The sequence below is a fragment of the Rattus norvegicus genome, chromosome 17, assembly GCF_021556685.1.
Source record: "Rattus norvegicus strain SHRSP/BbbUtx chromosome 17, alternate assembly SHRSP_T2T, whole genome shotgun sequence".
Taxonomy (NCBI): Eukaryota; Metazoa; Chordata; class Mammalia; order Rodentia; family Muridae; genus Rattus; species Rattus norvegicus.
In genome coordinates, this window is record NC_141550.1 from 61,160,667 (window position 1) to 61,186,212 (window position 25,546).

The 25,546-nt window shown below is 43.6% G+C and overlaps 1 protein-coding gene across 4 annotated transcripts in view; it reads left to right on the forward strand.

Annotated features, from left to right (window-relative positions):
* 4921524L21Rikl1 (RIKEN cDNA 4921524L21 gene like 1) overlaps nucleotides 1–12,450 on the forward strand; it is a 39,511-nt gene extending 27,061 nt beyond the window's left edge. For all 4 annotated transcript variants that reach the window (XM_087591349.1, XM_087591350.1, XM_087591351.1 and 1 more), the window contains exons 6-9: nucleotides 5,252–5,462; nucleotides 5,698–5,810; nucleotides 8,089–8,218; nucleotides 12,086–12,450. In XM_087591349.1, coding sequence (XP_087447475.1) covers nucleotides 5,252–5,462; nucleotides 5,698–5,810; nucleotides 8,089–8,218; nucleotides 12,086–12,304 — 673 coding nt within the window. In that variant the 3' untranslated portion in view covers nucleotides 12,305–12,450. The remainder of the gene's footprint in view (nucleotides 1–5,251; nucleotides 5,463–5,697; nucleotides 5,811–8,088; nucleotides 8,219–12,085) is intronic.
* The last annotated feature ends 13,096 nt before the right edge of the window (nucleotides 12,451–25,546 follow it).

Consider the following 25,546-nt stretch of genomic DNA (forward strand, 5'->3'; position numbering starts at 1 on the left):
GGCAACAGAATAGGAAGGAACTGGCATTAAAAGAAATAATTAGACCTAGAAATTTATCCTGTGCATATGTCTTAGTTAGGGTTTTGCTGCTATGAACAGACACCATGACCAAGGCAACTCTCATAAGAGCAACATTTCATTGGGGCTGGCTTACAGGTTCAGAGGTTCAGTCCATTATCATCAAGGCAGGAACATGGCAGCATTCAGGCAGGAAGCTAGGGCTTGGGTATTAAAGCCCACGCCCACAATGACACATCTACTCCAATAAGACCATACCTCCTAATAATGCCACTTCTTGGCCCAAGCACATACAAACCATCACAGCAAACTAACAAACATATCTGAGATAATTTTCCCAAAATGCATCTGTAGTCTGATGTACATTGGAGCATTACACACAGTAACCAAGTTAAGTGTCTGCCAACAGATTACTGGCAAAGAAAATGAGAATTGTAATGTGCTTATCTTGAAAATGGGAATTTCAACAGCAGAATAGAATTGAAGATTATGGATAGAACTGAAGATTTAAAGAGCACCATGCAAAGTAAAGTAATCTAAGGACAGAGAGAGGCAAGCACGAGTTCCACATACTTTTGGATTGTAAAGCAATTCCCCTCCAGGCAGCGTGCTTGACAGTGGCCACTGCCAGATGTGGTGTGCATCGAAGAGACACACGTGGGCTGGGAGTATAAAATCCATTAAACTGGAGAAGTAACATTTTCTTCTACTGAAATAAATTGTATATCACATTCAATCCAGCAAATACAATACACAATTCAAAGTTTCTGAGAATGTATTTCAAATGAGGTACCATAAAGATATAGAGATGGGTATCACTTCATTTAGTTTGATGAAATTATTTGACAAAAGTTTCCATGAATTATATTTCTTTTTCATTGGATATTTTTTATTTACATTTCAAATGTCCCCTTTCCGGGTTTCCCATACATAAACCCCCAGTCCTATTCCTCCTCCCCCTTCTTCTATGAGGGTGCTTCCCCATCCATCCACCCACTCCTTCCTACCTTCCCTCCCTGACATTCCCTTACACTGGATGGTCCAGCCTTGGCAGGAGCAAGGGCTTCTCCTCCCATTGGTGCCCAACAAGGTCATCCTCTGCTACATATGCAGCTGGAGCCAGGAGTCTGTCCATGTGTATGCTTTGGATGGTGGTTTAGTCCCTGGGAGCTCTGGTTGGTTGATATTGTTGTTCTTAGGGGGTTGCAAGCCCATTCAGCTCCTTCAAACTTTTCTCTAACTCCTCTAATGGGGACCGTGTTCTCAGTCCAATGGTTGGCTGTGAGCATCTGCCTCTGTATTTGTCATGCTCTGACAGAGCCTCTCAGGAAATAGCTATATCAGGTTCCTGCCAGAATGCACTTCTTGGCATCAGCAATATGGATTTGGTGGCTGTATGTATATGGGCTGGATCCCCAGGTAGGGCAGTCTCTAGATGGCCTTTCCTTCAGTCTCTGCTCCAAATTTTGTCTCTGTGTTTCCTCCCATTAATATTTTATTCCCTCGTCTAAGAAGGACTGAAGCATCCTCACTTTGGTCATCCTTCTTCTTGAACTTCATGTTGTCTGTGGATTATATCTTGGGTAATTTGAGCTTTTGGGCTAATATCTACTTATCAGTGTGGTTTTTTTTGTGGTTGGGTTACCTCACTCAGGATGATATTTACTATTTCCATTCATTTGCCTAAGAATTTCATGAAGTCATTGTTTTTAATAGCTGAGTAATACTCCATTGTGTAAATGTACCACTTTTTTTGTATCCATTCCTCTGTTGAGGGACATCTGGGTTCTTTCCAGTTTCTGGCTTTTAATGCCTCTCCTCTTTCAGTGGATTTGTCTGCAGTGTTCAGGAGAATCTAGGTTGTGGTACAGCTGTATTTGTTTATGAGGTTGGTGGTTGAGTATTTTGTGCAGCCATAGTCACTATCCAGGTGTTAGCCCCCTCTGCACGAGACTACAAAAACAGATACTTGTTAAGTCTTTTTTTATTTTATTTTTTTATTAGATATATTTCTTTATATACATTTCAAATGTTATTCCCTTTCCCGGTTTCCTGTTCATAAGCCCCCCCTCACCCCCTCCCAATCTCCCATACGGGTATTCCCCCTATTCACCTCTTTACCGCTCCCCCCGACATTCCCCTGCACTGGGGGTCTAACCTTGGCAGGACCAAGGGCTTCCCCTTCCCCTGGTGCCCCAACAAGGTTATTCTCTGCTACATATGCAGTTGAAGCCCTGGGTCAGTCCATGTATAGTGTTTGGATAGTGGTTTAGTCCCTGGAAGCTCTGGTTGGTAAGCATTGTTGTTCTTATGGGGGTTGTAAGCCCCTTCAGCTCTTTCAATCCTTCCTCTAATTCCCTCAAAGGGGGTCCTGTTCTCAGTTCAGTGGTTTGCTGCTAGCATTGACCTCTGTATTGGACATGATCTGGATGTGTCTCTCAGGAGAGGTCTAAATCTGGTCCCTTTCAGCATGCACTTTTTAGCTTCATCAATCTTATCTAGTTTTGGTGACTGTATATTTATGGGCCACATGTGGGGCAGACTCTGAATGGCCATTCCTTCAGCCTCTGCTCTAAGCTTTGCTTCCATATCCCCTCCTATGGATATTTTTGTTCCCCCTTTTAAGAAGGACTGGGAGCATCCACATTTTGGTCATCCTTCTTCTTGAGCTTCCTGTGGTCTGTGGATTGTATCTTGGGTAATTCAAGCTTTTGGGCTAATATCCACTTATCAATGAGTGCATACCACGTGCGTTTTTCTGTGATTGGGTTACCTCATTCAGGATGATATTTTCTTGTTAAGTCTTGATTGGTTTAGGGAGCAAAGGGACACAGATAAGCCAGTGTATGTTAATGTGTTAGAATTAATTAAAAGGAAGAGGGAAGAAAAGGTGGACAATGTCACAGTGACTGCAGTGACTGGTCTCAGGTCAAGTTAGATAGGAAGTAGAGGAGAGGATGCAGAGAGGAATGGGAGTAATCAAGGCAGAGGGAAAGTGGGCTGAATATAGAGTTAACTGAAGACTATACCAAGAGGGTAAAGAATGTACCCTCTCTATATACTATGATACAGGAATAAAGTAAAAAGTATAATAAATTACAATTTAAAATAATGTAATAAAGGCATAGTATAAACCAGGTCAGCCTCTAAACTTTGGGAGTAAGAAGAAAAGGCATAGAAAAAGAGTAAAGGAAAAAATGAAAAAGAACACACACACACACACACACACACACACACACATAAACATACACACATACACACATGAGCACATGAGCATATGCATACACAGAGGGTCGGGAGACATGAACAGGAGAGGACAGTGTTTGCTTGCTACAACCGACTGTACCATCCTGGTAAGACATGGCTGTAGGGGAGGGCGGAGAGCTGAGTGGAGACATGAGATATCTGGGCCCCTGGCAGCTAAGAGGGTAACAAGAGCTGTGCTGAGGAAGGAGAGCTGGGCGGAGACACGAGGAAAGGGAATCAGAAGCCTGAATAGTTTTCCTCTCCTTGGTGAACCTGCTGCTTCACTGTGTTTTCTGTCTGGTCCTGGACTGGGCTTTTTCCCAGTCCTGTTCTCTTGTGGGATCCCAGTTCTTGTTCTTGTATGTGGGGTTTTCTTGATTGCCCTATGGACTGTGGATAGTTGAGGCAGACTCCACTCAGCCACCAATGCTGCATGCCCACAGGCCTGCCTGGCTATCTGGTACCCAAAGCACTGTGTAGAGCTCTGTGGTGCTGATGGTGTCCCTGACAGCAGGAATCCTACTGTGGTATTCCTAGTCGAATATCCATTTAAGTTTCCTGGTAGGAATCTGGACTCATTGATCACACTTATAGTGGTAAGAGCAGTCCAGTGGGAGGGCAAGTTTAGGGCCCAGGGGATAGAAGGGTTTGTTGGGGCCAAGATGGAAAAGTAACTTGTGGAGTGATAGGAAACTCCCTTTCACTGTGTTTTCCAAAATCATCATCAGACAATTGTTCCTGTGTAGATTCTTGTCTTCTATCTTACCTGGAAGTCTTCAAGATTTTTTCTTTTAATCATTAAAGCATTTTGCTAAATACAAGTGTATTAGTCAGAGTTCTTTAAAGGAATACAACTGAGTGAATATATATGCACATGAACGTGCATGCACAATCACATTCACACACACAGAGGGCATGTGTTCACACACACACACACACACACACACACACACACACACGATTTAATAGATTGGTCTACAAGCTGTAGTCTGCATAGTTCAGTAATAGCAGTCTTGTATTGGAGAGGCTGAGAATCCGATATCTGCTCAGTCCATGAGACTGGATGGCTTAGCAGCCTGAGTCTGGCACTTGAGGATTCCTGGAGAGCTGCTGGCCTTTAGTCTATGTTGGAAGCCTGAAGAAATTGGTTCTAATATTGATGAAGAGTTGCTGCAACAAGTTAGATGAATTTGCCAGCAAGAGTGAGGGAAAGCAGGCAAAAAGAGAAGTTTCTGTCTTCCATGTCCTACAGTCTGGGCTGCATCAGAAAGTTCCACCTACATTTAGAGTGGGTGGGTGGACTTTCTGCTTTAAATGGTTTGATCAAGAAAGACCAGGCTGGCCTAGAACTCTCTGGATCCTTCTGCCTCTGCCTCCCAAGTATTGGGAATAAAAGCATGTACCACCACTTCTGGCTCAGGTAGTCTTAACTTTTACTGATTGTATGTATTTAGTAGTACAGCATGATATTTGAATATGTTCATATGCAATAGGATTATTATAATTATCAAGTATGCCTTTATCTTCCAGAGTAACCCTTTAAAAATGTAAATCTTTACAGGCACATTAAAAAAATCAAAGCAGATTCCTTCCACAGGCCATAGCTTTACCTGTTAAGCCACATATTGTTAATCTGTCCTATACTGTTCGATGGTTCAAAGTTTCCATTGTTGTCTTTTGAGACAAGGTTCACTCTGTAGATGAGGCTGGGCTAGAACTCACAGTCTGGCCTTAAACTCACAATCCTCCTGCTTCAGCTTTGTATGTGCTAGCATTATGGACATATGCTTCCATACCTTGCTGTGTGTCTTGAGACTGACCCTAAGCCTATAATTGTGTGCCGTCTGAATCCTGTGACAGCTTCAGAGTTAATGCACCATTTTACTCTGGTACCACCATTCTCTGAGATGCAAGTCATGCAGGAATCCTGTAGTCATTTTGGGGAACAGGAGATATACTCCACATTAACTTTTTTCCATCTGTGCAGGACTTGCAAGTGTCCAGAGCAGTCATGTTCAAATCATGAGGGGGAGATGCGGTGGAAGACATCTTCAATGGTGGCTCTTGTAGGGCCCCACCCCGAGTGCCCTCAAGTGCCATATCTAACAGGCAGCAGCATGGAGCCACAAGGAAATGTGCCCCAGCCCTCCCAATGCCCAGGAGCTAGCTGTGAATTCATGGAAAATGCTAGGGGCTGCGTGAGTTGTATAATCATATTTTCTTTGGGTTTTAACTTCTTGATATTACTCAGTGCTTAATTTGGGTGAACTCCTGAGTTACTTCGTTGACTTATGCTTTGGTAGAAGGTCACAGTAATGCACATAAGGAAAAGAGAATTAAAAACAGTAAAAACATGAATCCTAAAGTATTTTAAGAAAGATGTGCAAGTGTTTTTGCTTGAAAAAGTAACCTTCTACTAACTTCTTCCTGAAGTCTGAAGATACGGAGAAAGTGAGGCATAAACTGATAAGCTCAGTGCGTTCTTTACTCTGTGCTTTGCATCAAGAAACCAGGAGGACTAAAGAGCTACAAAAAGAGCTTGCCAAGTAAGTCTTTATTTAACCATTATTTGGCTTAATTAGAATTGAATGAAATCCTAAACACAAACTCACACCGAAAGTGCGTATTGTCATATGGACTTTAGACACTCAAAGTGCATCCTGAACAATTTTGGTTGTCAAAATATTACAGTTACTCTTCAATCATTTTTAAAACAGTAAGAATAATGCCAATTGCTCTCTTCTTCATCTACCTTGAATTTTTATTTCCATACATTTTATCATCCATGTTTACTCCCATTTAAACATGTGTATGTACAGAGTCAAAGCTAGCTAGAGGGAGAGCAGGCAACACTGGTATTTCTGGGTCTGGGTCACTTCATTCAGAATTATTATTTCCAATTTCATTCCTTTTCTTAAACATTCATTTTTTATATCAAATTCCATTGTGAATAGGTAGCACATTTTTCTTATCCAAGTGACCACTTGATGGGTATGTAGGCCCTTTCTATGCTCTAGCTGTTGTGTTTAGAGCAGAAATGCACATGGGTGAGCATGTGTGTCTGTTCTAGGATATAGGGTCTTTGGGGACTATGTGTAGCTGGAGCATATTCTAGTTCCAATGTTTTGGATCTGATGTCCATCTTGATTTCCTTAGTGCTGTACAAGTTTGTACAAGTTTGCACTCTCACCAGCAGTGAAGGAGTGGTTTCTTCCTCACATCCATGCCAGAATTTATTACCTTTTTGCCTTTTAAAAAATGTTAGCTATTCTGACCTACGTAAGATGAAATCTCGCAGTAGTTTTGATGTGTATTTCCCTGATAGCTAAGGATACTTAACATGTAAGAGATAGTTCTCAGCCATTTGCATTTCTTTGAAATCTCTCTGTTAGTTCTGTCTTGGTTGCTGTTCTATTGCTGTGAGGAGGCATCACGTACAAGGGAAGCATTTCATTGGGGCTTCCTTATTGTCTCAGTCCATTATTATTATGCTGCTGGAGCATCAGCTAAGAGCTTCATATTGATCTGAAGGCAGAGGGGAGGAGGAAGGGAGAGAGAGAGGGAGGGAAAGACAGACGAACAGCCTGGGTCTGGCATGGGCTTTGCAGACCCCCACATGGCCGTTGTTATATTTATTTGCTGAATGCTTGGTTTATTTGATGAGTGTAATCAATGGTCTCCTCCCACTTAACCTCTTGTGCATGGTCTTTATTTCATGCATTAGTCACTATTGTGTAAGTAAAGACATGGATTTTTAAAAAATGGCCATGATTCTTCACTTATTCTTTGTGGGTTTCCTTCCTCTCAAACCTTTTTTTTTTTTGTCTTACTTTCCCTCTCTATAGCAATTTCAAAGACTTTTTCTATTTGTTTTCAACTATGAATGTTCTTGAGGCCTGTGTTTTGTGCTGGCACTGTGATCAGAATGTGGCTTATAAACCTGGCTTCTAGCACCGAGCTGCGTCTTCTAATCTCCCTGATGTGTTTTCATGTATATTGTCTTCTTTTGCTAGAATGTATTCTGTAGTTACCAAGGCATAGTTTTATAGATATTTTGAAAACATTATATAGAACTATTCCTAGCTTCTTTGCCTCGGCTACTAACTTCTGGATTATAGCTAATATTTAATATTAAGTTAAAGTATATGTTAACATGCTGAAATTGATACTAATCATTATAGAATTTCATATATAGTTATAATATCAACCATTTGTCTGCCATGCATATCAATTGTTCTGGCTAGTCTTCATACATGAACCTTACACAAGCTAAGAGGATTGAAGCTCAATTAAAAAAAAATGCTATTATAAGATCCAGTTGTAGCAGATAAGCCTGCAGGGCATTTTCTTAATTAGTGATTGATGAGAGAGGACCCAGGTCATTGTGGGTGGTGCCATCCCTGAGCTGGTAATCCTGTGTTCTATAGAAAGCAGACTGAGCAAGCCGGGAGGAGCAAGCCAGTAAGAGAACCTGCTCATGGCCTCTTCATCAGCTTCTGCCTCCAGGTTCCTGCCCTGTTTGAGTTCCTGTCTTGTCTTCCCTGATGGACAGTGATTCAGGATACACATGCAAAATTAATCCTTTCCTCCCCGAGTTGCTTTTGTTCATAGTGTTTCATTACATCAGTAGCAATCCTAAGACATCAGTTATCTATGACTATAATATAAGCCTAGTGGTTTCACATAAAGTTACTGTGAGACAGGATTATGATGTACAGATGTTTCCTACATATGATAGGGTATACTAATCTTAAAAAGCTCCACCACCACCACCACCACCACCAACAACAACAACAACAACAGAAACCCTTTGCTTTTTTGCAGAATGAAGAAGATCTTTAACATGGCCCCCCGGGAAGGACATGGGCATGAAGGCCGAGGACATAGTTTTCATGAGGTTTCAAAAGTCAGCCGAGCCAAAATGGGTGTTCCAGTTGCCATGCTAAGACTCGAGGTGATCAAGTGGGATCAAAATCACTTAACCTTGGGAGAAATAAATTTCTGCAAACTTCCAACAGCCCATGGAGATTGAACATGACATCAAGGAAATATGGGATTGATTTCCTCATCTTAAAAGTGACTTACGGATAGATGTAAACAGCACACACCATGACAGTGCTCAGATTTGCCAGTAGGAAATCACTGGCTTATAGCCAACACGCCATGAGTGAAACCACACAAATTACAGAATCTAGTCGCTGTTGGTACATGCATAATCACACTATCCTCACCTTCTCCCTTTTTCATATTCCCCAATTTGAGGGGAAAATCTGGACACATTGGCCTCACTGTAAGAATTTACAGTAGTGGGGTTGGGGATTTAGCTCAGTGGGAGACCGCTTGCCTAGGAAGCGCAAGGCCCTGGGTTCGGTCCCCAGCTCTGAAAAAAAGAACCAAAAAAAAAAAAAAAAAGAATTTACAGTAGCAGGGTGCTGTGCATAACCTTCCATGTAGCCGTAGGGTACTTTGTGGATTCTCATCAGCCCTTCTGATGGTGTTCAGTCAGCACCCTCCCGTTGTGTCCCAGGATCACCAACTTCCGTGGTTGGTTAAGTAGCTCTCTTACTGAGACTTTTACAAACCAATCTTTCCCCCTTTCCTCTTAGATCACTCAGTTTAATGGCTTCAGAGATTTATTTCCTTTCTGAGTCTGTGGTTTGGGGAAACTTTGGAGACAGCTTATCTGTTATGCCTCTCAGCTGAGGTGGGGCAGCTTGATGCCTGGGGTACGGGGTGATCTCTAGCTGCTGTGGATCCTGCTTGCTGCTCTCCTCGGCTGGGGAGGCAGCTCCGACTCGTGTACTGGAAGACTTGGTCTGCTGGAATGTCACTTGAGGTGGCAGTTGGAACCCTTTCCCCACCCCACACTGGAACCCCTGGTGTAGCTCTGTGGCTTAGTGACCTCACACGGTAGCGTGGTGCCCCGGGGCAGCATTCTGGGACAGTTTTCTAACTTATGTTGGAAGTTGCATGTAATCCCTTTATCAGACTCTGTCACCCTTCTCTGTGGGATGGCCTGCCCAAAGCTAGCACACTCTGTTCTTTGTGTGCAACAGCTTACGTCTCCTTCTCGAAAGTGCCAGTACCTGCTACTGTTCAGTTGTCAGACTTTGTGCTAACTTGAAGCAAACTTGAAACACCAGGTCGTATCAGCAGTATCAGGTCCCAGTGTGCCTGAGATCAGATGCGATTCCTAGAGAACTGCCCTTCAAAACAACTTCTCTGTGTGTGGGCACCTCAAAGCTCAGGTGGCAAAGCTGTCACCCAGACACTACATTCTCCTAACCTGTCACACAAATATTTTTTAAACTGCTTTGTTTATGATTAATCCAAGTGAACATGGATTAATCTCTTCTGCTGTTTCTTCATTTCTCCTAAGAGATGGTCTCTGGGTTTCACTGGAATTTGTGACACTATAAGAATCCACTTTTGCAAATCTTTCTGAGATAAAAAACCTCTTGCCTTGGAATGTCCAGGGCACTGTACCCAAGCAATGCCTCTAAAGCTTTTGTAACTTTATGGCTACAAAACTTCATGGGAACTACGGTACCAGTTTACACATTTCTGAAGTCTTAACACGGTCCTAGTCAAGGCTGGTCCGGCACACCACATGTTTTCAGCAATAGCCTGGATTTGACGTCATCTCAAAAGATGTTTTAGAATTCTGTGGTGATGTTACTTGTGTGGTGGTTGCAGATGGGAAGTGAGTGTTTAGAGCCAGTGTATGCTACTGTCAGCATGTGCTGGCTCCGTTAGGCTTCTTCTCCCCTTACTTCTCACGTTCGTTTCACTCCTGGCTGCCCGTAGCCGAGTCCCTGCCCTGCCAGACTTCATGATCACTTCCACTGGCCTCGAAACCCTCATCACCTCTGGTTTTTCTAGGCCTCGGGACTATCATTCTCGTAACTCGTTCTTAAGTTACACTGTTCACTATTAAATTTTTCGATTACCTTTTATACGTTTTTAGATTGTCATATTACATGAATGCTCACACAAGTGTAAACCAGAGCTGAGGTTGTGGCTGGGCGGGAGAGAGCTTCCTAGCATGTGCCATGAGCTGCTTCCAAATCACAGCGATCCACATGCACCGTACACACACCGAGGATAAATTAAAATTGTTTATAATTTTTTTAAATGTATTTTATTTTTAAAACTTATGTGTGAAAAACTAAAACAAAAAATGCTGTCATAAAATTTGGAGGCAAATTGATGGAACTAGAAAAGCATGACCTGAGGTAACCCAGATCCCGAAAGACAGACATACTGTGTACTCACTTATAAGTAGGTATTAGCTATTAAAAATAGTCAGACCCAGAAAGGCTAAATAACAAGAAAGACTGTAGGGGGTGACTCCTGGATATTCCTGGAAGAGAATTCAACTGGTGAACTGAAGGTGGGTAGAGATGTGACCAAAAGGGACCAGGTAGGGGACAGAAGGATGAATGGAAGGGCATTTGAGGGGCAATTAGGTCCCCTAGTAAAGGGAAAACTTCCAGGAATCTATGAGAGTTATACCAGTGAGGATTCCTAGTAATGGAGGATGGAGAACCTGAACCAGCCATCTCCTAGAACCAGGCAAGACTTATAGTGCTGAAACTGGAACACCACCCAGAAAAAAAAATTGACTTACAACCCTGGCCTAGCCCAATCACAAGGTATGAGAGAGACCACAGCAGACACTGTTTGGATGGACAGGAACTGGAAGCTGGATAGTCCAGAGATCTATGGCAGAACTAAACAGAACTGGCCAAACGGGGAGTGTCAATGAAATTATTGCTAATATTCTACTCTAGTCATAGACTGGACACTATCCAATTATATTTTAAAAGGCTTCATCTAGCAACTGATAGGAAAGGATGCAAAGGCCCGCAGTCAAACATTAAGCAGTGAGGAAAGAAAGGAAGGATTATAGGGGACAGATGGGTTAAGATAACACAAGAACATGGCCCACAGAACTAACTACTTAGGGCTCATAAGAGCTTAGAGAAAATGAGGTGGCTGTCACAGAACCAACATGGGCCTGTGCCAGGGCCACTGAATATGAAATGGTTGTTTAGCTTGGGATTTTTATGGGACTCTGAAGAGTGGGAGTGGGATGTCTCTTATTCTTAAGACCCTTTTCCTTTTACTGAGTTGCTTCATCCAGCCTCGGTATGAGGATTTGTGCCTAGACTTATTGCATCTTGTTATTCGGTGTTCAATTGCTATCCCTGGGAAGTTTGGTGCTTTCTGAATGGAAACACAGGACAAGTGGATCTGGGGAATTAGGGTTTGATTCCTGCAACCCACATGGTAAAAGAAAATCACTCTCATAAGTTATCCTTTGATTTAGACAAATGTGCCATGGCAGAAGCACACTACTTCTCACATATGCAAAAGAAATGTCAATAAAAAAATTAAAAGTTAAAAAAGAACTTATGTGTGTGTCTGAGTGTAGGTATGTGCATGTGAGGGATGGTGCCCACTGAGGCCAGAAGGGAGTGTTGTTTCCTCTGGAGTCAGACTTTACAGGAGTTATGAACTGCTTGACCAAGTGCTGGGGACTGAATGGTCCTCTAGGACAGCAGCAAATGCCCCTAACCACTGAGCCATCTCTCTAGTCCCCGTGAATAGAAACACTATAAGAGTTGTTACTGACTTCATATATTCAAGACTACAGAATTCTTTTTTTGAATGCATTTAAATAGTTCTCTGAGTTACTGATGCAAAATGCATATTCAACACAGCACAGGTCATTGGATCCTGATTTGATTTGATTTTACGATTTATTTTTTTATTTGGATCCTGACTTTGAATGACACACCACTTTCGTCTGTCTCAGGGAGAAGCGGCAGCTGCAGACAACTTAGTGTGTGCTCGCGAGACTCCACGTGCTTCCTTCCTAACCCAGATGGAGCTTGAAATGAAAAGGATCGAATCTGCTATCGCCGAAGTGAACACCCAGGAATGCTTGGTTAAAAAAGAGCTGGACGTAATTAAGCAGCTGTACCGAGGAGAGTTAGAACACATAGACAGCGTGTCATTGGAGCAGACCGTGTAAATGGAGGGGAGCCACGGCAGGAGGACCCTGGGCCTCACCGCGGAAGCACAGTCGCAGAGAACCCAGCTCATGATCATTGTAAACCGCTAGAGTAACGGAACAGTGTAAATCTGGAAAATATGTTGATAAATGAGCGTCCTCTAAAATGCTAGTCCAGGACAGTGTTTCTTCCTCCATTTTTCATGACATATGGCATTTCCTACTTTAATATTCTTACATAGTTGATTTAATAGATCTGATCTTTAATTTTTTATGAACGTCTCTAGATAGCGATTTGTATTATTATAAGTTAAATAATTATAGCTTAATTTGTAGAGTTCCCATAAATATTAACATCAAAAGTTTAACTGTTGGGAAGAGTATAGCTTAAACCCAAACCTTCAAGCGCTCCTGACACTCACTGTGGGCCCATTCTGGCATGGGCAATCTAACGTTCTTGTGATGTTCATTGTTACCACTAGAGGGAGTAGGCAGAGGGGCTGCCATTTGGAGTCTCTCCCAAAACGCATTGTTGGAATACAGGGAAGGACCAACAGAGGAGCTGAAGTACCAGAACTTCCAGGGTAGTTAGAATAATTCCTCGTTCAGTGTGGGCAAGAGTGTGTGGTCAACAGAAAGGGCAGCCCCACCTCGCTGTCTTGGTGAGGATGTGCAAATAGCCCTAGAACTAGTCACTACACTGGACCTCAAGTTCTTGTTGTTCAGGATGATTCCTGAGTTCCAAACACTTCTGGCCTATGAGTAGATAAACAGATAAAGAGAACTAATACTAATAATTTTCCTTGGAGAGTTTTCAAAACACCTGGAGCTTAGTTTAATAAATACAGATATTGTTGGAAATTTTCCTTTTTAGTTCTATTTAAATAGATGCTTTCTAAAGTGATGCTTTAATAATTTATACGTAATGAAATACACACTATAAACAGATTAGCATACCTTCACCTTAGAAAGTTACCTTCTCAGTACAAGTATATCTTTGTTATTATTGAGTTAGTCCTTGGACATCTTGATACCATGCATATTACTACATTCTGGTTACTCTATCTCTCTTATTTCCCTCTTGCCCCATCAAGCTCCTCTCTCCCCTACTTGCCCCTTTCTGTGTTTGTTTTGCAGTGAGGCCCCGTGGGACTCTCCTTCTGCAAACCCAGTGCAAGCATCTGCAGGTGTTGAAAGTCCACAGCCACAATGGCTGTCCTATCCAGAAGACATTTGGCAGCCTTTTTGGCTGCCTTTTCTTTCTGCCTTCTGTTTTGTGGTGTTCCCCGAGCTTTGAAGGGGAACAGCATGCTTGTCTTGCTTAGGCCTGAGCACCCCAGCATCCCTTTCTCAGCCCTGTAGGGATTAGTGTTCCCAGTGACACACCAAGGGGTCGTCTCTATACACCCTCCACAGGCCAAGGGTTCCTCCTGATATGTTCCACTCTCCTTTCACTCTGGACTGCCCCCCTCAGAAACATATATATCTCTTCAGAATGATTGTAAACTACAGAAGTTCACAGTGAATGTGTTCTGGTAAGTTTTTGTGTTAAAACATTACTCAGTGAGAAACTTCATTTGCAGCAGTTAAGAAAATGTTCATTTGGGGTTGGGGATTTAGCTCAGTGGTAGAGCGCTTGCCTAGCAACCGCAAGGCCCTGGGTTCGGTCCCCAGCTCTGAAAAAAAAGAAAAGAAAAAAAAAAGAAAATGTTCATTTATCTTAAAACTGAGAATAAGATACCCAGGTTTTGATGCTCACAACCTCACAGCTCTATTCAAAGCAGAAAGGTAGCAAACCTTGAGGCCTCCGTGAGGGGTGGCTCTAAATTACACTGCTCTGACAGAGCCCTGCCTTCAACTCTCTTCCACTAGAAATGTTTGTAAGAGTTTGGGGCTCAGTGGAAAATTCCTGCCAAGAGAAAACCCCAGATGATATCAACTGCAAATTCATGGCAGCTAGAGTGAGGCTAGAGACATTTCCAAGTGGGCTTAACATTTTTCCTCTGAGTTTCAACTTTCTGGTATGATTCTTAATTTTTAAAAAATATTTCTAAAAAATTATTGAAATAGTGACCTGTTTAATCAACTGTGCTTTGCTGGGTATGGTCACAATAATGGGCATTAATTACACAAGAAAACAAACTTTGTAATTTACTAAAATGGCCATGTACCTTTTTTTTTAAATCATTTTTGTCTCTTGAACTATTTCTTTTTTTTTCTTTTTTTTTTCTGAGCTGGGGACCGAACCCAGGGCCTTGCGCTTGCTAGGCAAGTGCTCTACCACTGAGCTAAATCCCCAACCCCTATATCTTTTTTTAAAAATTACATATATTTCTTTACTTACATTTCAAATGTTATTCCCTTTCCTGGTTTCCTATCCATATCCCCCCCCCATCCTCTCCCCCTCCCCCATAGGGGTATTCCCCCATCCATGCCCTTTATTGCACCCCCCCCATATTCCCCTACATTGGGGGTCCAACCTTGTCAGGACCAAGGGCTTCCCCTTCCACTGGTGCCCCAACAATTCTCTGCCACATATGCAGTTGAAGCCCTGAGTCAGTCCATGTATAGTCTTTCAGTAGTGGTTTAGTCACTGAAAGCTCTGGTTGGTTGGCATTATTGTTCTTATGGGGTTGCAAGCTTCTTCAACTCTTTCAATCCTTCCACTAATTCCCCCTAAGGGGGTCCTGTTCTCAGTCAGTGGTTTGCTGCTAGCATTGACCTCTGTATTGGACACACTCTGGATGTGTCTCTCAGGAGAGATCTATATCTGGTCCCTTTCCGCATGCATTTTTTAGCTTCATCAATCTTATCTAGTTTTGGTGGCTGTATATATATATATGGGCCACATGTGGGGCAGATTCTGAATGGCCATTCCTTGAGTCACTGCTCTAAACTTTGCTTCCATATTCCCCTCCCATGGATATTTTTACCCCCTTTTAAGAAAGAGTGGGAGCATCCGCATTTTGGTCATCCTTCTTCTTGAGCTTCCTATGGTTTGTGGATTGCATCTGAGGTAGTTCCAACTTTTGGGCTAATATTCACTTATCAATGAGTGCATACCATGTGTTTTTCTGTGATTGGGTTACCTCACTCAGGATGATATTTTCTAGTTCAATCCATTTGCCTACGAATTTCATGAAGTCATTGTTTTTGATAGCCGAGTAGTACTCCATTGTGTAGATGTACTACATTTTTTTGAAGCCATTGCTCTGTTGAAGGGCATCTGGATTCTTTACAGCTTCTGGCTATTATAAATAAGGCTGCTATGAACATAGTGGAGCATGTGTCTCTGTTGTATGTTGGAACATCTTTCGGGTATATGCTCAAGAGAGGTATAGCTGGGTCCTCAGGTAGTAGAATGCCTAATTTTCTGAGGAACCTCCAGACTGATTTCCAGAGTGGTTGTACCAGTCTGCAATCCCACCAACAATGGAGGAGTGTTCCTCTTTCTCCACATCCTCGCCAGCATCTGTTGTCCCCTGAGTTTTTGATCTTAGCCATTCTGACTGGTGTGAGGTGAAATCTCAGGGTTGTTTTGATTTGCATTTCCCTTATGACTAAGGATGTTCAACATTTCTTTAGGTGCTTTTTGGCCATTCAATAATCCTCAGCTGAGAATGTTTTGTTTCGCTCTATATTCCATTTTTTAAATAGGATTATTTGGCTCTCTGTAGTCTCACTTCTTGAGTTCTTTGTATATTTTGGATATTAGCCTTCTATCAGATGTAGGATTGGTAAAGATCTTTTCCCAATCTGTTGGTTGACATTTTGTCCTAATGACAGTGTCTTTTGCCTTACAGAAGCTGAGATGTACCTTTCTTAAGTTGATTCAATAAGTGTGCTTCAAAGTTTTGAATCTGGACTGCTTCATGCATATAGAGAAAGAACCATCAGTGGCCTCTGCAGGGAATCAAATAGGGTACAAATATAAAATGCCCCAAAGCTCCCACCAGAGAAATCAGAGACTCTGTTGTTATGATGGTTCTATCTTTATTATTTAAGGGTCCATGATTACCAAAGAATGATAGCCTGGACTCAAGTAGTATATAAACACAACTATGAAGACCCCACATGAGCTCACAGGCAGGAATTAAAGCACATTAGGGGGATTGTGGGGAGGGGGTAGGTGATCTCTATCTTAATCTGTTGGGTCATTCCAGAACCATTGCTGTGGAATGGGGGACTGGAAACTGTTGTTGAGGAAGTCTGGAAACTGCTCTTGTCCCATTGTCCTTGTCTCAGGCCAGGTGGAGGGACAGCTTCTGAGGCCTGGACTTGCCTGGACTTGCCCCATTCTTGGAAACAGAGATTTAGGCCTAGTCTCCTGAACTGCCAATTTGAAGCCTGTCATGTAAGAGGCCAAACTTACTCCATCTTGGAAACAGCCTCCATCTTAAAAGAAAAAAAAAAGAAAGAAAAGAAAAGAGGCCCAGAGAACTTGACCCACAGCTGAACCCAACTGCAACCAAGAACCAGGAAGGACCCCAGGGCTTTTCCTTGGCCACAGTTACTCCCTAGCTACTTCCTAGCAACAGTTAGTCAAGTTCAGTCTGATTGTTTCAGATGTACTTTAGACCATTTGTAATTGTATACGGTTCCACCCACCTGTCAGCATACAATAGTCATCCTATTAGATGCTGGCCATGCTGGACACTCCTCCCTCAGCCCTCCCTGGCTTGCCATTTCCTATAAAACCTCGTCCCAATGAGAGTTCCGGGTTGCTGCACCAAACTGTCCATGGGTTGGCTGTGAGTAAGCCCATAGAGGCCTGGAGGGCATGGCCAATGAATTTCCCTTCCCAGACACTCATCCCTGCAAAAGGTATTTAATCTGTGGCCCACCCTGAGAAATGGGGTATGGTTTTACTCATCCACTTTCTGCCATGACAATAAACACCTTAAAACCATGGGCTATCTCTTTTCATTGGGATATGCAGTAGGGAGCCATGGAGAAGGCCTTTGCCTACAGAGCTGCTGTCTAATCTCCAGTAGAAGGACTCTCTGCACTTCCAGACATGGCCCCACCAAGCCAAAGACTCCCACAAGGGAATAGTTGGAGCTCTTCTTTTTTTCCCCATCAACCCAGGCTAGATCCAGTCCCACAGGCCCTCAATCTGTTCTTAGCTCTTCTGCAGCATCTAGAGGTGCCTGGGTATCTGGGCATGGGGATCCCTGAGCCAACTATGGCTGTCCCAAGCCTCAGACTGTGCTTCCCCACCCCACTGGAATGGTGTCCTGTGGCTTCCCTATACAGCCTGACACAGTATGAGGTAAGTGCAGTCAAACTCCCCACATCCTGGCTCACCAAGAGGGAGATCCCTGTAGCAAAGTGGACATGGGACCCACAACTTTGCTGAAGTGTGATGGTGCACACTGGTTCAGAATCACACGTGGCTTTATTTCTGTGCCTGGGACTTTTATGTTTGGAAAGCACAGATGGCACTAAGCAGAGGGTAGAGACCCTAGATCCTTGTGTTTTTATTGCAGGACATTATCCTTGTATTAGGCTGCAGGCTAGCTCCTGGAGTAACTGACAAACTGTCCCCAGAACAGGGCATGTACTACAGGACCTGGACCTACTCACAAGCCTGAGTCAGGATAGACATATAATGCTGGAGGTTAAGTAAGGGTCAGAATATAAACAAAGTGGTGGTTCATGAAACAGGACCTAAAGAAGAGTAGGTGCCATGGGTTGATGTCCGAGCAGCTGTCTTCAGAGAGTTCCTCTCCAGGGGAGCATGCAGAGAAGGTTGCCATGCTCTCCTCTAGCAGACTGATCAGATTTGGGGGTGTTTACATCATGCCTATTCTTACAACTTATCTGTCACCATGGACTGAATTCATGGTAAAATGGGACTTGCTGAAAAGCACACTCCTGTCTTGGGTGTGCCCATGCTGAGGGAGAGATTGCAGGGACAGGAGCGATGTGAGCCCGTCCTGCTAGGCCTGATTGTTTTGTATACACTGTATCCCACTTTTCTTGCTTGCACGCATTAATTTCTGGAGGCTTGTCTTTCTGCATTGTCTCATTCTGAACTCTTCTGTTGCAGGAGCACAAGAGCCCAAACTGCTTCTGGTGGTGTGGAGAGGGAACTGGAGTCCTCTCCATAATTCTTGTGCTCGGTCTCACAGATTCCAAGCTCCTGCCTGGCCATTGGGAATCTGGGGGTCTCAAGAGGGAGGAGTAAAGCCAGACTCAGCCTTTCTCCTGGCATGCTATGAGTTTGGACATAGGGAAAGGGAAGTTTGGGAGGTAAGAGCTGTTCTGGCTGAGCATTCTGTGATAGATGTCACTTGGGATATAGCATTCTTGTGTATAGGTTGTTGACTAGTAACTAACAAAAACAAGGAGGCTCTTTGAAAAGTGGTGGGTGCTTTATTTGGGAGCATGTTAGGGAGAGGAGACTGCGTAGAGGTTGTCTACTTGGGGACGCATGAAGGGTGGCCATTAAACCCTGCTCTCAGCTGCTCTGTGAACTGTGGTGCCACTTATCAAATGCTGACTATTGCTGTCTCCGAGTTGGTGTCAAAGGCTTTGTCTTCAGATCCCCAAATGCCCTAGTTTTCCTTAACTGTCATGGGAAGAGGAGAGGCCTCAACTTGCCTGTCCCTCATTCTCATGAGCAGAGGCCAGGGAAGTTCAGCTGGGAGGCGGCAGTGGAGCCCAGCTATAAGCCATGCTCTCCTGGGCTGCCATGGATCCCTGCTGTAAGCTGTGCCCTCCTGGGTTGCATGGAGCCTCACTGTAAGCTGTGGTGTCCTTCTGGGTTTCACAGATGTCTCTGCTGGAACCTCCTCCAGAACTCTAGGGGCTGAGCTTGGGACAGGCCTGCAGAAGAGAATTTGCTCTCCAGGCTCAGAGAGATCAAGGCATGTCAACAAGAACAGAAAGAACATGCATGCATACAGTGAAAGTGACAGAGGGCTATGTTGTCATCCTTCCCTCTTCATGGTCTAGCCCAGGTTACCAGTTGTCTTCAGGACTCAGGAAGTAGAGACCATCCTGCATTATCAGATCTAAACTTGTAGCAACATTTTCCTGGTCCAGCTCTTTGCTAAATGCACTGGTGCTCTCATTCTGAACACAGATACTGAACTCTGCAGGTTCAGTATCAATGATGTAGACATCTTTTTTCATGAAATGAAATATGAAGAGGCTTGAATTTTATTAGTGTAGGGGTCCCTACCCTCATCCTCAGGGAATCCTATTTGTCCTCTGGACATGAAAGCTAGCATAGCTCTGGGGGGGAACCCTAGCTCTCTTCACTCATTGGTCAGGCTCCACAGGTCAGTCCGGGGCAAGAGCTTCGATAGTCTGGAAGAGTCTGGTCTTCCTTCCTATGTTAAATGTATCAAAAGAAACCAGGTCCAGAGCAGGGCAAAGATTCACTCTCACGTAGCAGACTCCTCTGACTCCTGACTTCCTGGTCTAAAAGCATGATTGTGGATTCCAAACCAACATTCAGTGCTGCTAATGCCGGGAGTGCCAGGGCACCAGGAGGCTCTGCTCTTACAATGTTGCAAAATTCTGGGATACAACAACATCCTGGTGCACTGCTTCCAGTTCCATTTTTCCTGATCCAACCCAAGCTTCTGGACATTAGCAAAGAGTGCATATGATACCCACCACTCAATTATAGAGAAAGGTAAGGAGAATATGGTCTCCTAATAACACCCCCCCCCAACATACACACATTTGAGGCCTACCCTCTGCTCTGACAGAAGGTATTCTGAGACTGGTGTTTTAGAAATCCCACACTCTGAGCCCCTGGCTGATAGCCAGACCTGTGAGAGAGTCTTTCCTCACAGTCGGTAGGCTCCTCTTTCCCTGGAAAAGAGTTCTATGTATGGATCTTGTAGACTCCTAAATTTGAGGGGTCAGCCTACTGGAAGCAGTCTTAGATTACTTTGTGTGAACCCAGGTTTATAAGCAGGATATCAGAAAATCCTGCGGACATAATGACTGTTCCCGCTGCTTTTGATAGTGCATACACATTAACTCTAGTGTGTGCCCAGGCCTAAGGGCCATCCAGAAAGGTAAGCCAGCCTGAAGGGAGCTCCAAATGCATCCAACAACAGGAATGGAATGTTTGAACTCTTGCCTGGTTACTGTTATTGCATCTTGGCATCTTGACAGATGCAGTGTTTGTGTGTGTGTCACATGCACACATGCACACATGCACACACGCACACACGTGTTTTGTTCCTATCCAGCACTCTTCTCAGAAGACAATATGTCTGCTGTCTTCAGTGACTCTGGTGGTGAGTCTTTCTGGCCTGCTTTGTCCTGTTCAATTTTTTGTGTTTTGTTCTTTTTTAAAAATGTCATTGTTTCAAGATGCACTACTTTCCCCCAAACAGGAAGGGTCACAAAGAGTTAGAGGGACAGTAGCCAAAGATGGCAATGAGGTTTAGACCTGGTGCTGACAGAAGAAAGATGTGAGTAAGGCTGTGTGAGCTGGTGTACCATGCATGCATGACAGGTAGGAGCTGAGACACCAAGTCACTTTCAGTCCCTCAGATAAGGATGCTGGGACTGATCTCACATATTCATCCTCAATGATTTTGTATACTTGTTTAAGGACATTTATTTATAGATGTGACACAGGCTGGCCTAAACTCTCTAAGTATTTGAACATGACCTTAAAAACGTGGACATCTGTTCATCCTGTCTCCTCTGAGAACTGGGATTACAGGCATGTGCCACCAAGCCTGGCATGTGTGGAAAACGGAATGGAACAAAAATGGCTCTGAAATCTTGCTTCCTCCTGTTGAGGGCTGTAAGAAAGTATCTTTTTTATCTTCAATCATCTGACTGCTGAGTTCCTTATCTTTCAAACAATTGGAAAGCTCACATTTAATTGCAAGTGGTGGCTGGGAAAAATAGTGCTTGCCCTCTGAAATCCTATCACTTGAGAGGTGGATGGAGAATGATCAGGAGTTCAAGGCCAACTTCAGCCAGATAACAGACTAGAGGCAACTCTGGGCTATACGAAATTCTTCTTGAACAAAACAAAAGAGATACCAAGGTGTGGCCACTTTGCAAGTCAGCATGGAGAACTCTCAAAAAGCTAAAAAATAAATCCACAGATGACAAAGCCATACCACCCATCGATATACTTCCAAAAGAATGAAATCACACTTCCCAGAAACTTGGTCTGTTAAGTTCATTGTCCGCTCCCCCATCTGGGGGCGTCTACTGATGTAGTCAAAACAAGGAACACATCCACTATGGTGCTATCCAGCTGTTAAAAAGAATGGAATCACGACAGTTCAGGTGAATGGATGGAAACAACCCATGTGATCCTGAGGTGACTCAGATCCAGAGGGAAATCACTGCATGTTCTCAGTTGTTTTTGGATTCTTCTTCTAAACTTTCAGCTGTGAGGACACCAAGTGGAGTAACCCCAGAAAAATACAAAGTGTCTGGGAGGTGAGGGTTGGTGGTGATGAGGATAGTAGGATACAGGTGCCATTAATGGGGAAACATCAAGAAATATGGAGGTGATTATGATATTTTCTGGGAATGAGGGAAGGAGGGAAATGCTGAGGGAGAACAACAACAAAGATGATAGAAAAAGACAGAAAAACATTATTTTATGTTTATATAATGATACATAAATAACTATGTGGAAGCAGGGACAGTACCCACCTCCCAGCATGCACCATATACACATATTCTGTAAACTCCCAGATGTCATGGTCCTTATTGCTACTCAGCACAGCAGGGCTCGGGCCACAGGCTCTCCACAGCATCCTCCCTTGACTTTGGCCAACTAACACAAGCCCTGAGTTCTCTACAAACTCCCTGTGGATGAGGCTCTAGAATTTAAGGGTGACTATGAATTTTGTGTACTGAAGAGCAATGCTATTACTTGTGACCTGAGCAAGGGGAGCTATAGGCAGTGGCAGGGCCTGGGTATGCAGCGAGTAAGCTTTGTTGATAGTGACATCACTTCTTCAGCCAGCACCTGGGTGTTCTCACCTTAAGCTTCATGCACAACATAAGCCCACTGAAGTTGCCGAAGAGGTGTCGAGGGGAATCTTGGGGTTGCTGGTCACTCAGTTAAAGTTGAGGTCGTTCCTGGTGCACAAGCAAGTAACCCTGGTAGACACCATGATTCTTTCCACCCTGCCGTGGCTCCATAAAAGGTCTAGGGCCTTTCTTTCTCCAGGCTCCACAGTACCAATGGCTGGTTCCTCATCTGCATTAAGCAGCCTCGGTCCATGGAAGTCTCGAGATGAAGCTTCAGTTTGATGGTAGGAAGCTTGCAGAGAGCAAATCTACAATGGATACCCCATGGAAAGAGGAAGGTTCAAAGGAAAAGAAGCAAAACCTTCATGCTGAGTGAAAGAGGGAAAAAGGCCACCTTCTAAGCTCCTGAGGGGATGGGTAAGTGTGATCCTTCCCTGGCTGCCCAGCCCACGGTTCACTCTTCTGCCCAACTTTGTGTTGAATGAGTTTAAGTGCAACCACTTGCACTCCCATAAGGTGACCCTCTCTGTGGCACTGCTCCCCTATTTTGGCAGCACATTAGGAAGGATGGCTGTACGCAGTGTTAGTCGAGTACTGCTTCCATCAAGAGCTTTCCAGATCACAGTGGGCTGCAACCTCATCACTGGAATATTCCAGAAACTATAGAAATTGAGGAAGAATGCCATAGACAGTGTTCTCCTCTCTGCAATCAACAATAGCTCCAATCCTGGGTATGGGTCTTCCAAGTGGGGAGAGATTGCTTTTCTGATGAGTCTAGATTTGCATGTGGTCTATGAGTCATATACATGACAGACAGTGGAGCCTGAATTCACAGAAACTCAAGGCTTTTGTGAGAGTCCCTTGTCTGGGAGGGGCCTTCCAAAATGTGGGCAAAGCCTTCAGTCGAGCAAAGATCATCAAGCGAACATCTCTGGCAGGTACAGGACTGCTATACTGACTGTGGTGGTATGAATAGGATTCGCCCTCATGGATTCATGTGTTTTTTTTTTTTTATTTATTTTTTTTTATTAACTTGAGTATTTCTTATATACATTTTGAGTGTTATTCCCTTTCCCGGTTTCCGGGCAAACATCCCCCTCCCCCCTCCCCTTCTTTATGGGTGTTCCCCTCCCAACCCTCCCCCCATTGCCGCCCTCCCCCCAACAGTCTAGTTCACTGGGGATTCAGTCTTAGCAGGACCCAGGGCTTCCCCTTCCACTGGTGCTCTTACTAGGATATTCATTGCTACCTATGGGGTCAGAGTCCAGGGTCAGTCCATGTATAGTCTTTAGGTAGTGGCTTAGTCCCTGGAAGCTCTGGTTGCTTGGCATTGTTGTACTTTTGGGGTCTCGAGCCCCTTCAAGCTCTTCCAGTTCTTTCTCTGATTCCTTCAATAGGGGACCTATTCTCAGTTCAGTGGTTTGCTGCTGGCATTCGCCTCTGTATTTGCAGTATTCTGGCTGTGTCTCTCAGGAGCGATCTACATCCAGCTCCTGTCGGTCTGCACTTCTTTGCTTCATCCATCTTGTCTAATTGGGTGGCTGTATATGTATGGGCCACATGTGGGGCAGGCTCTGAATGGGTGTTCCTTCTGTCTCTGTTTTAATCTTTGCCTCTCCCTTCCCTGCCAAGGGTATTCTTTTTCCTCATTTAAAGAAGGAGTGAAGCATTCACATTTTGATCATCTGTCTTGAGTTTCGTTTGTTCTAGGGATCTAGTGTAATTCAAGCATTTGGGCTAATAGCCACTTATCAATGAGTGCATACCATATATGTCTTTCTGTGATTGGGTTAGCTCACTCAGGATGATGTTTTCCAGTTCCAACCATTTGCCTACGAATTTCATAAACTCGTTGTTTTTGATAGCTGAGTAATATTCCATTGTGTAGATGTACCACATTTTCTGTATCCATTCCTCTGTTGAAGGGCATCTGGGTTCTTTCCATTTTCTGGCTATTATAAATAAGGCTGCGATGAACATAGTGGAGCACGTGTCTCTTTTATATATTGAGGCATCTTTTGGGTATATGCCCAAGAGAGGTATAGCTGGATCCTCAGGCAGTTCAATGTCCAATTTTCTGAGGAACCTCCAGACTGATTTCCAGAATGGTTTTACCAGTCTGCAATCCCACCAACAATGGAGGAGTGTTCCTCTTTCTCCACATCCTCGCCAGCATCTGCTGTCACCTGAGTTTTTGATCTTAGCCAATCGCACTGGTGTGAGGTGAAATCTCAGGGTTGTTTTGATTTGCATTTCCCTTATGACTAAAGATGTTGAACATTTCTTTAGGTGTTTCTCAGCCATTCGGCATTCCTCAGCTGTGAATTCTTTGTTTAGCTCTGAACCCCATTTTTTAATAGGGTTATTTGTTTCCCTGCGGTCTAACTTCTTGAGTTCTTTGTATATTTTGGATATAAGGCCTCTATCTGTTGTAGGATTGGTAAAGATCTTTTCCCAATCTGTTGGTTGCCGTTTTGTCCAAACCACAGTGTCCTTTGCCTTACAGAAGCTTTGCAGTTTTATGAGATCCCATTTGTCGATTCTTGATCTTAGAGCATAAGCCATTGGTGTTTTGTTCAGGAAATTTTTTCCAGTGCCCATGTGTTCCAGATGCTTCCCTAGTTTTTCTTCTATTAGTTTGAGTGTGTCTGGTTTGATGTGGAGGTCCTTGATCCACTTGGACTGAAGCTTTGTACAGGGTGATAAGCATGGATCGATCTGCATTCTTCTACATGTTGCCCTCCAGTTGAACCAGCACCATTTGCTGAAAATGCTATCTTTTTTCCATTGGATGGTTTTGGCTCCTTTGTCAAAAATCAAGTGACCATAGGTGTGTGGGTTCATTTCTGGGTCTTCAATTCTATTCCATTGGTCTATCTGTCTGTCTCTGTACCAATACCATGCAGTTTTTATCACTATTGCTCTGTAATACTGCTTGAGTTCAGGGATAGTGATTCCCCCTGAAGTCCTTTTATTGTTGAGGATAGCTTTAGCTATCCTGGGTTTTTTGTTATTCCAGATGAATTTGCAAATTGTTCTGTCTAACTCTTTGAAGAATTGGATTGGTATTTTGATGGGGATTGCATTGAATCCGTAGATTGCTTTTGGTAAAATGGCCATTTTTACTATATTAATCCTGCCAATCCATGAGCATGGGAGATCTTTCCATCTTCTGAGGTCTTCTTCAATTTCTTTCCTCAGTGTCTTGAAGTTCTTATTGTACAGATCTTTTACTTGCTTGGTTAAAGTCACACCGAGGTACTTTATATTATTTGGGTCTATTAT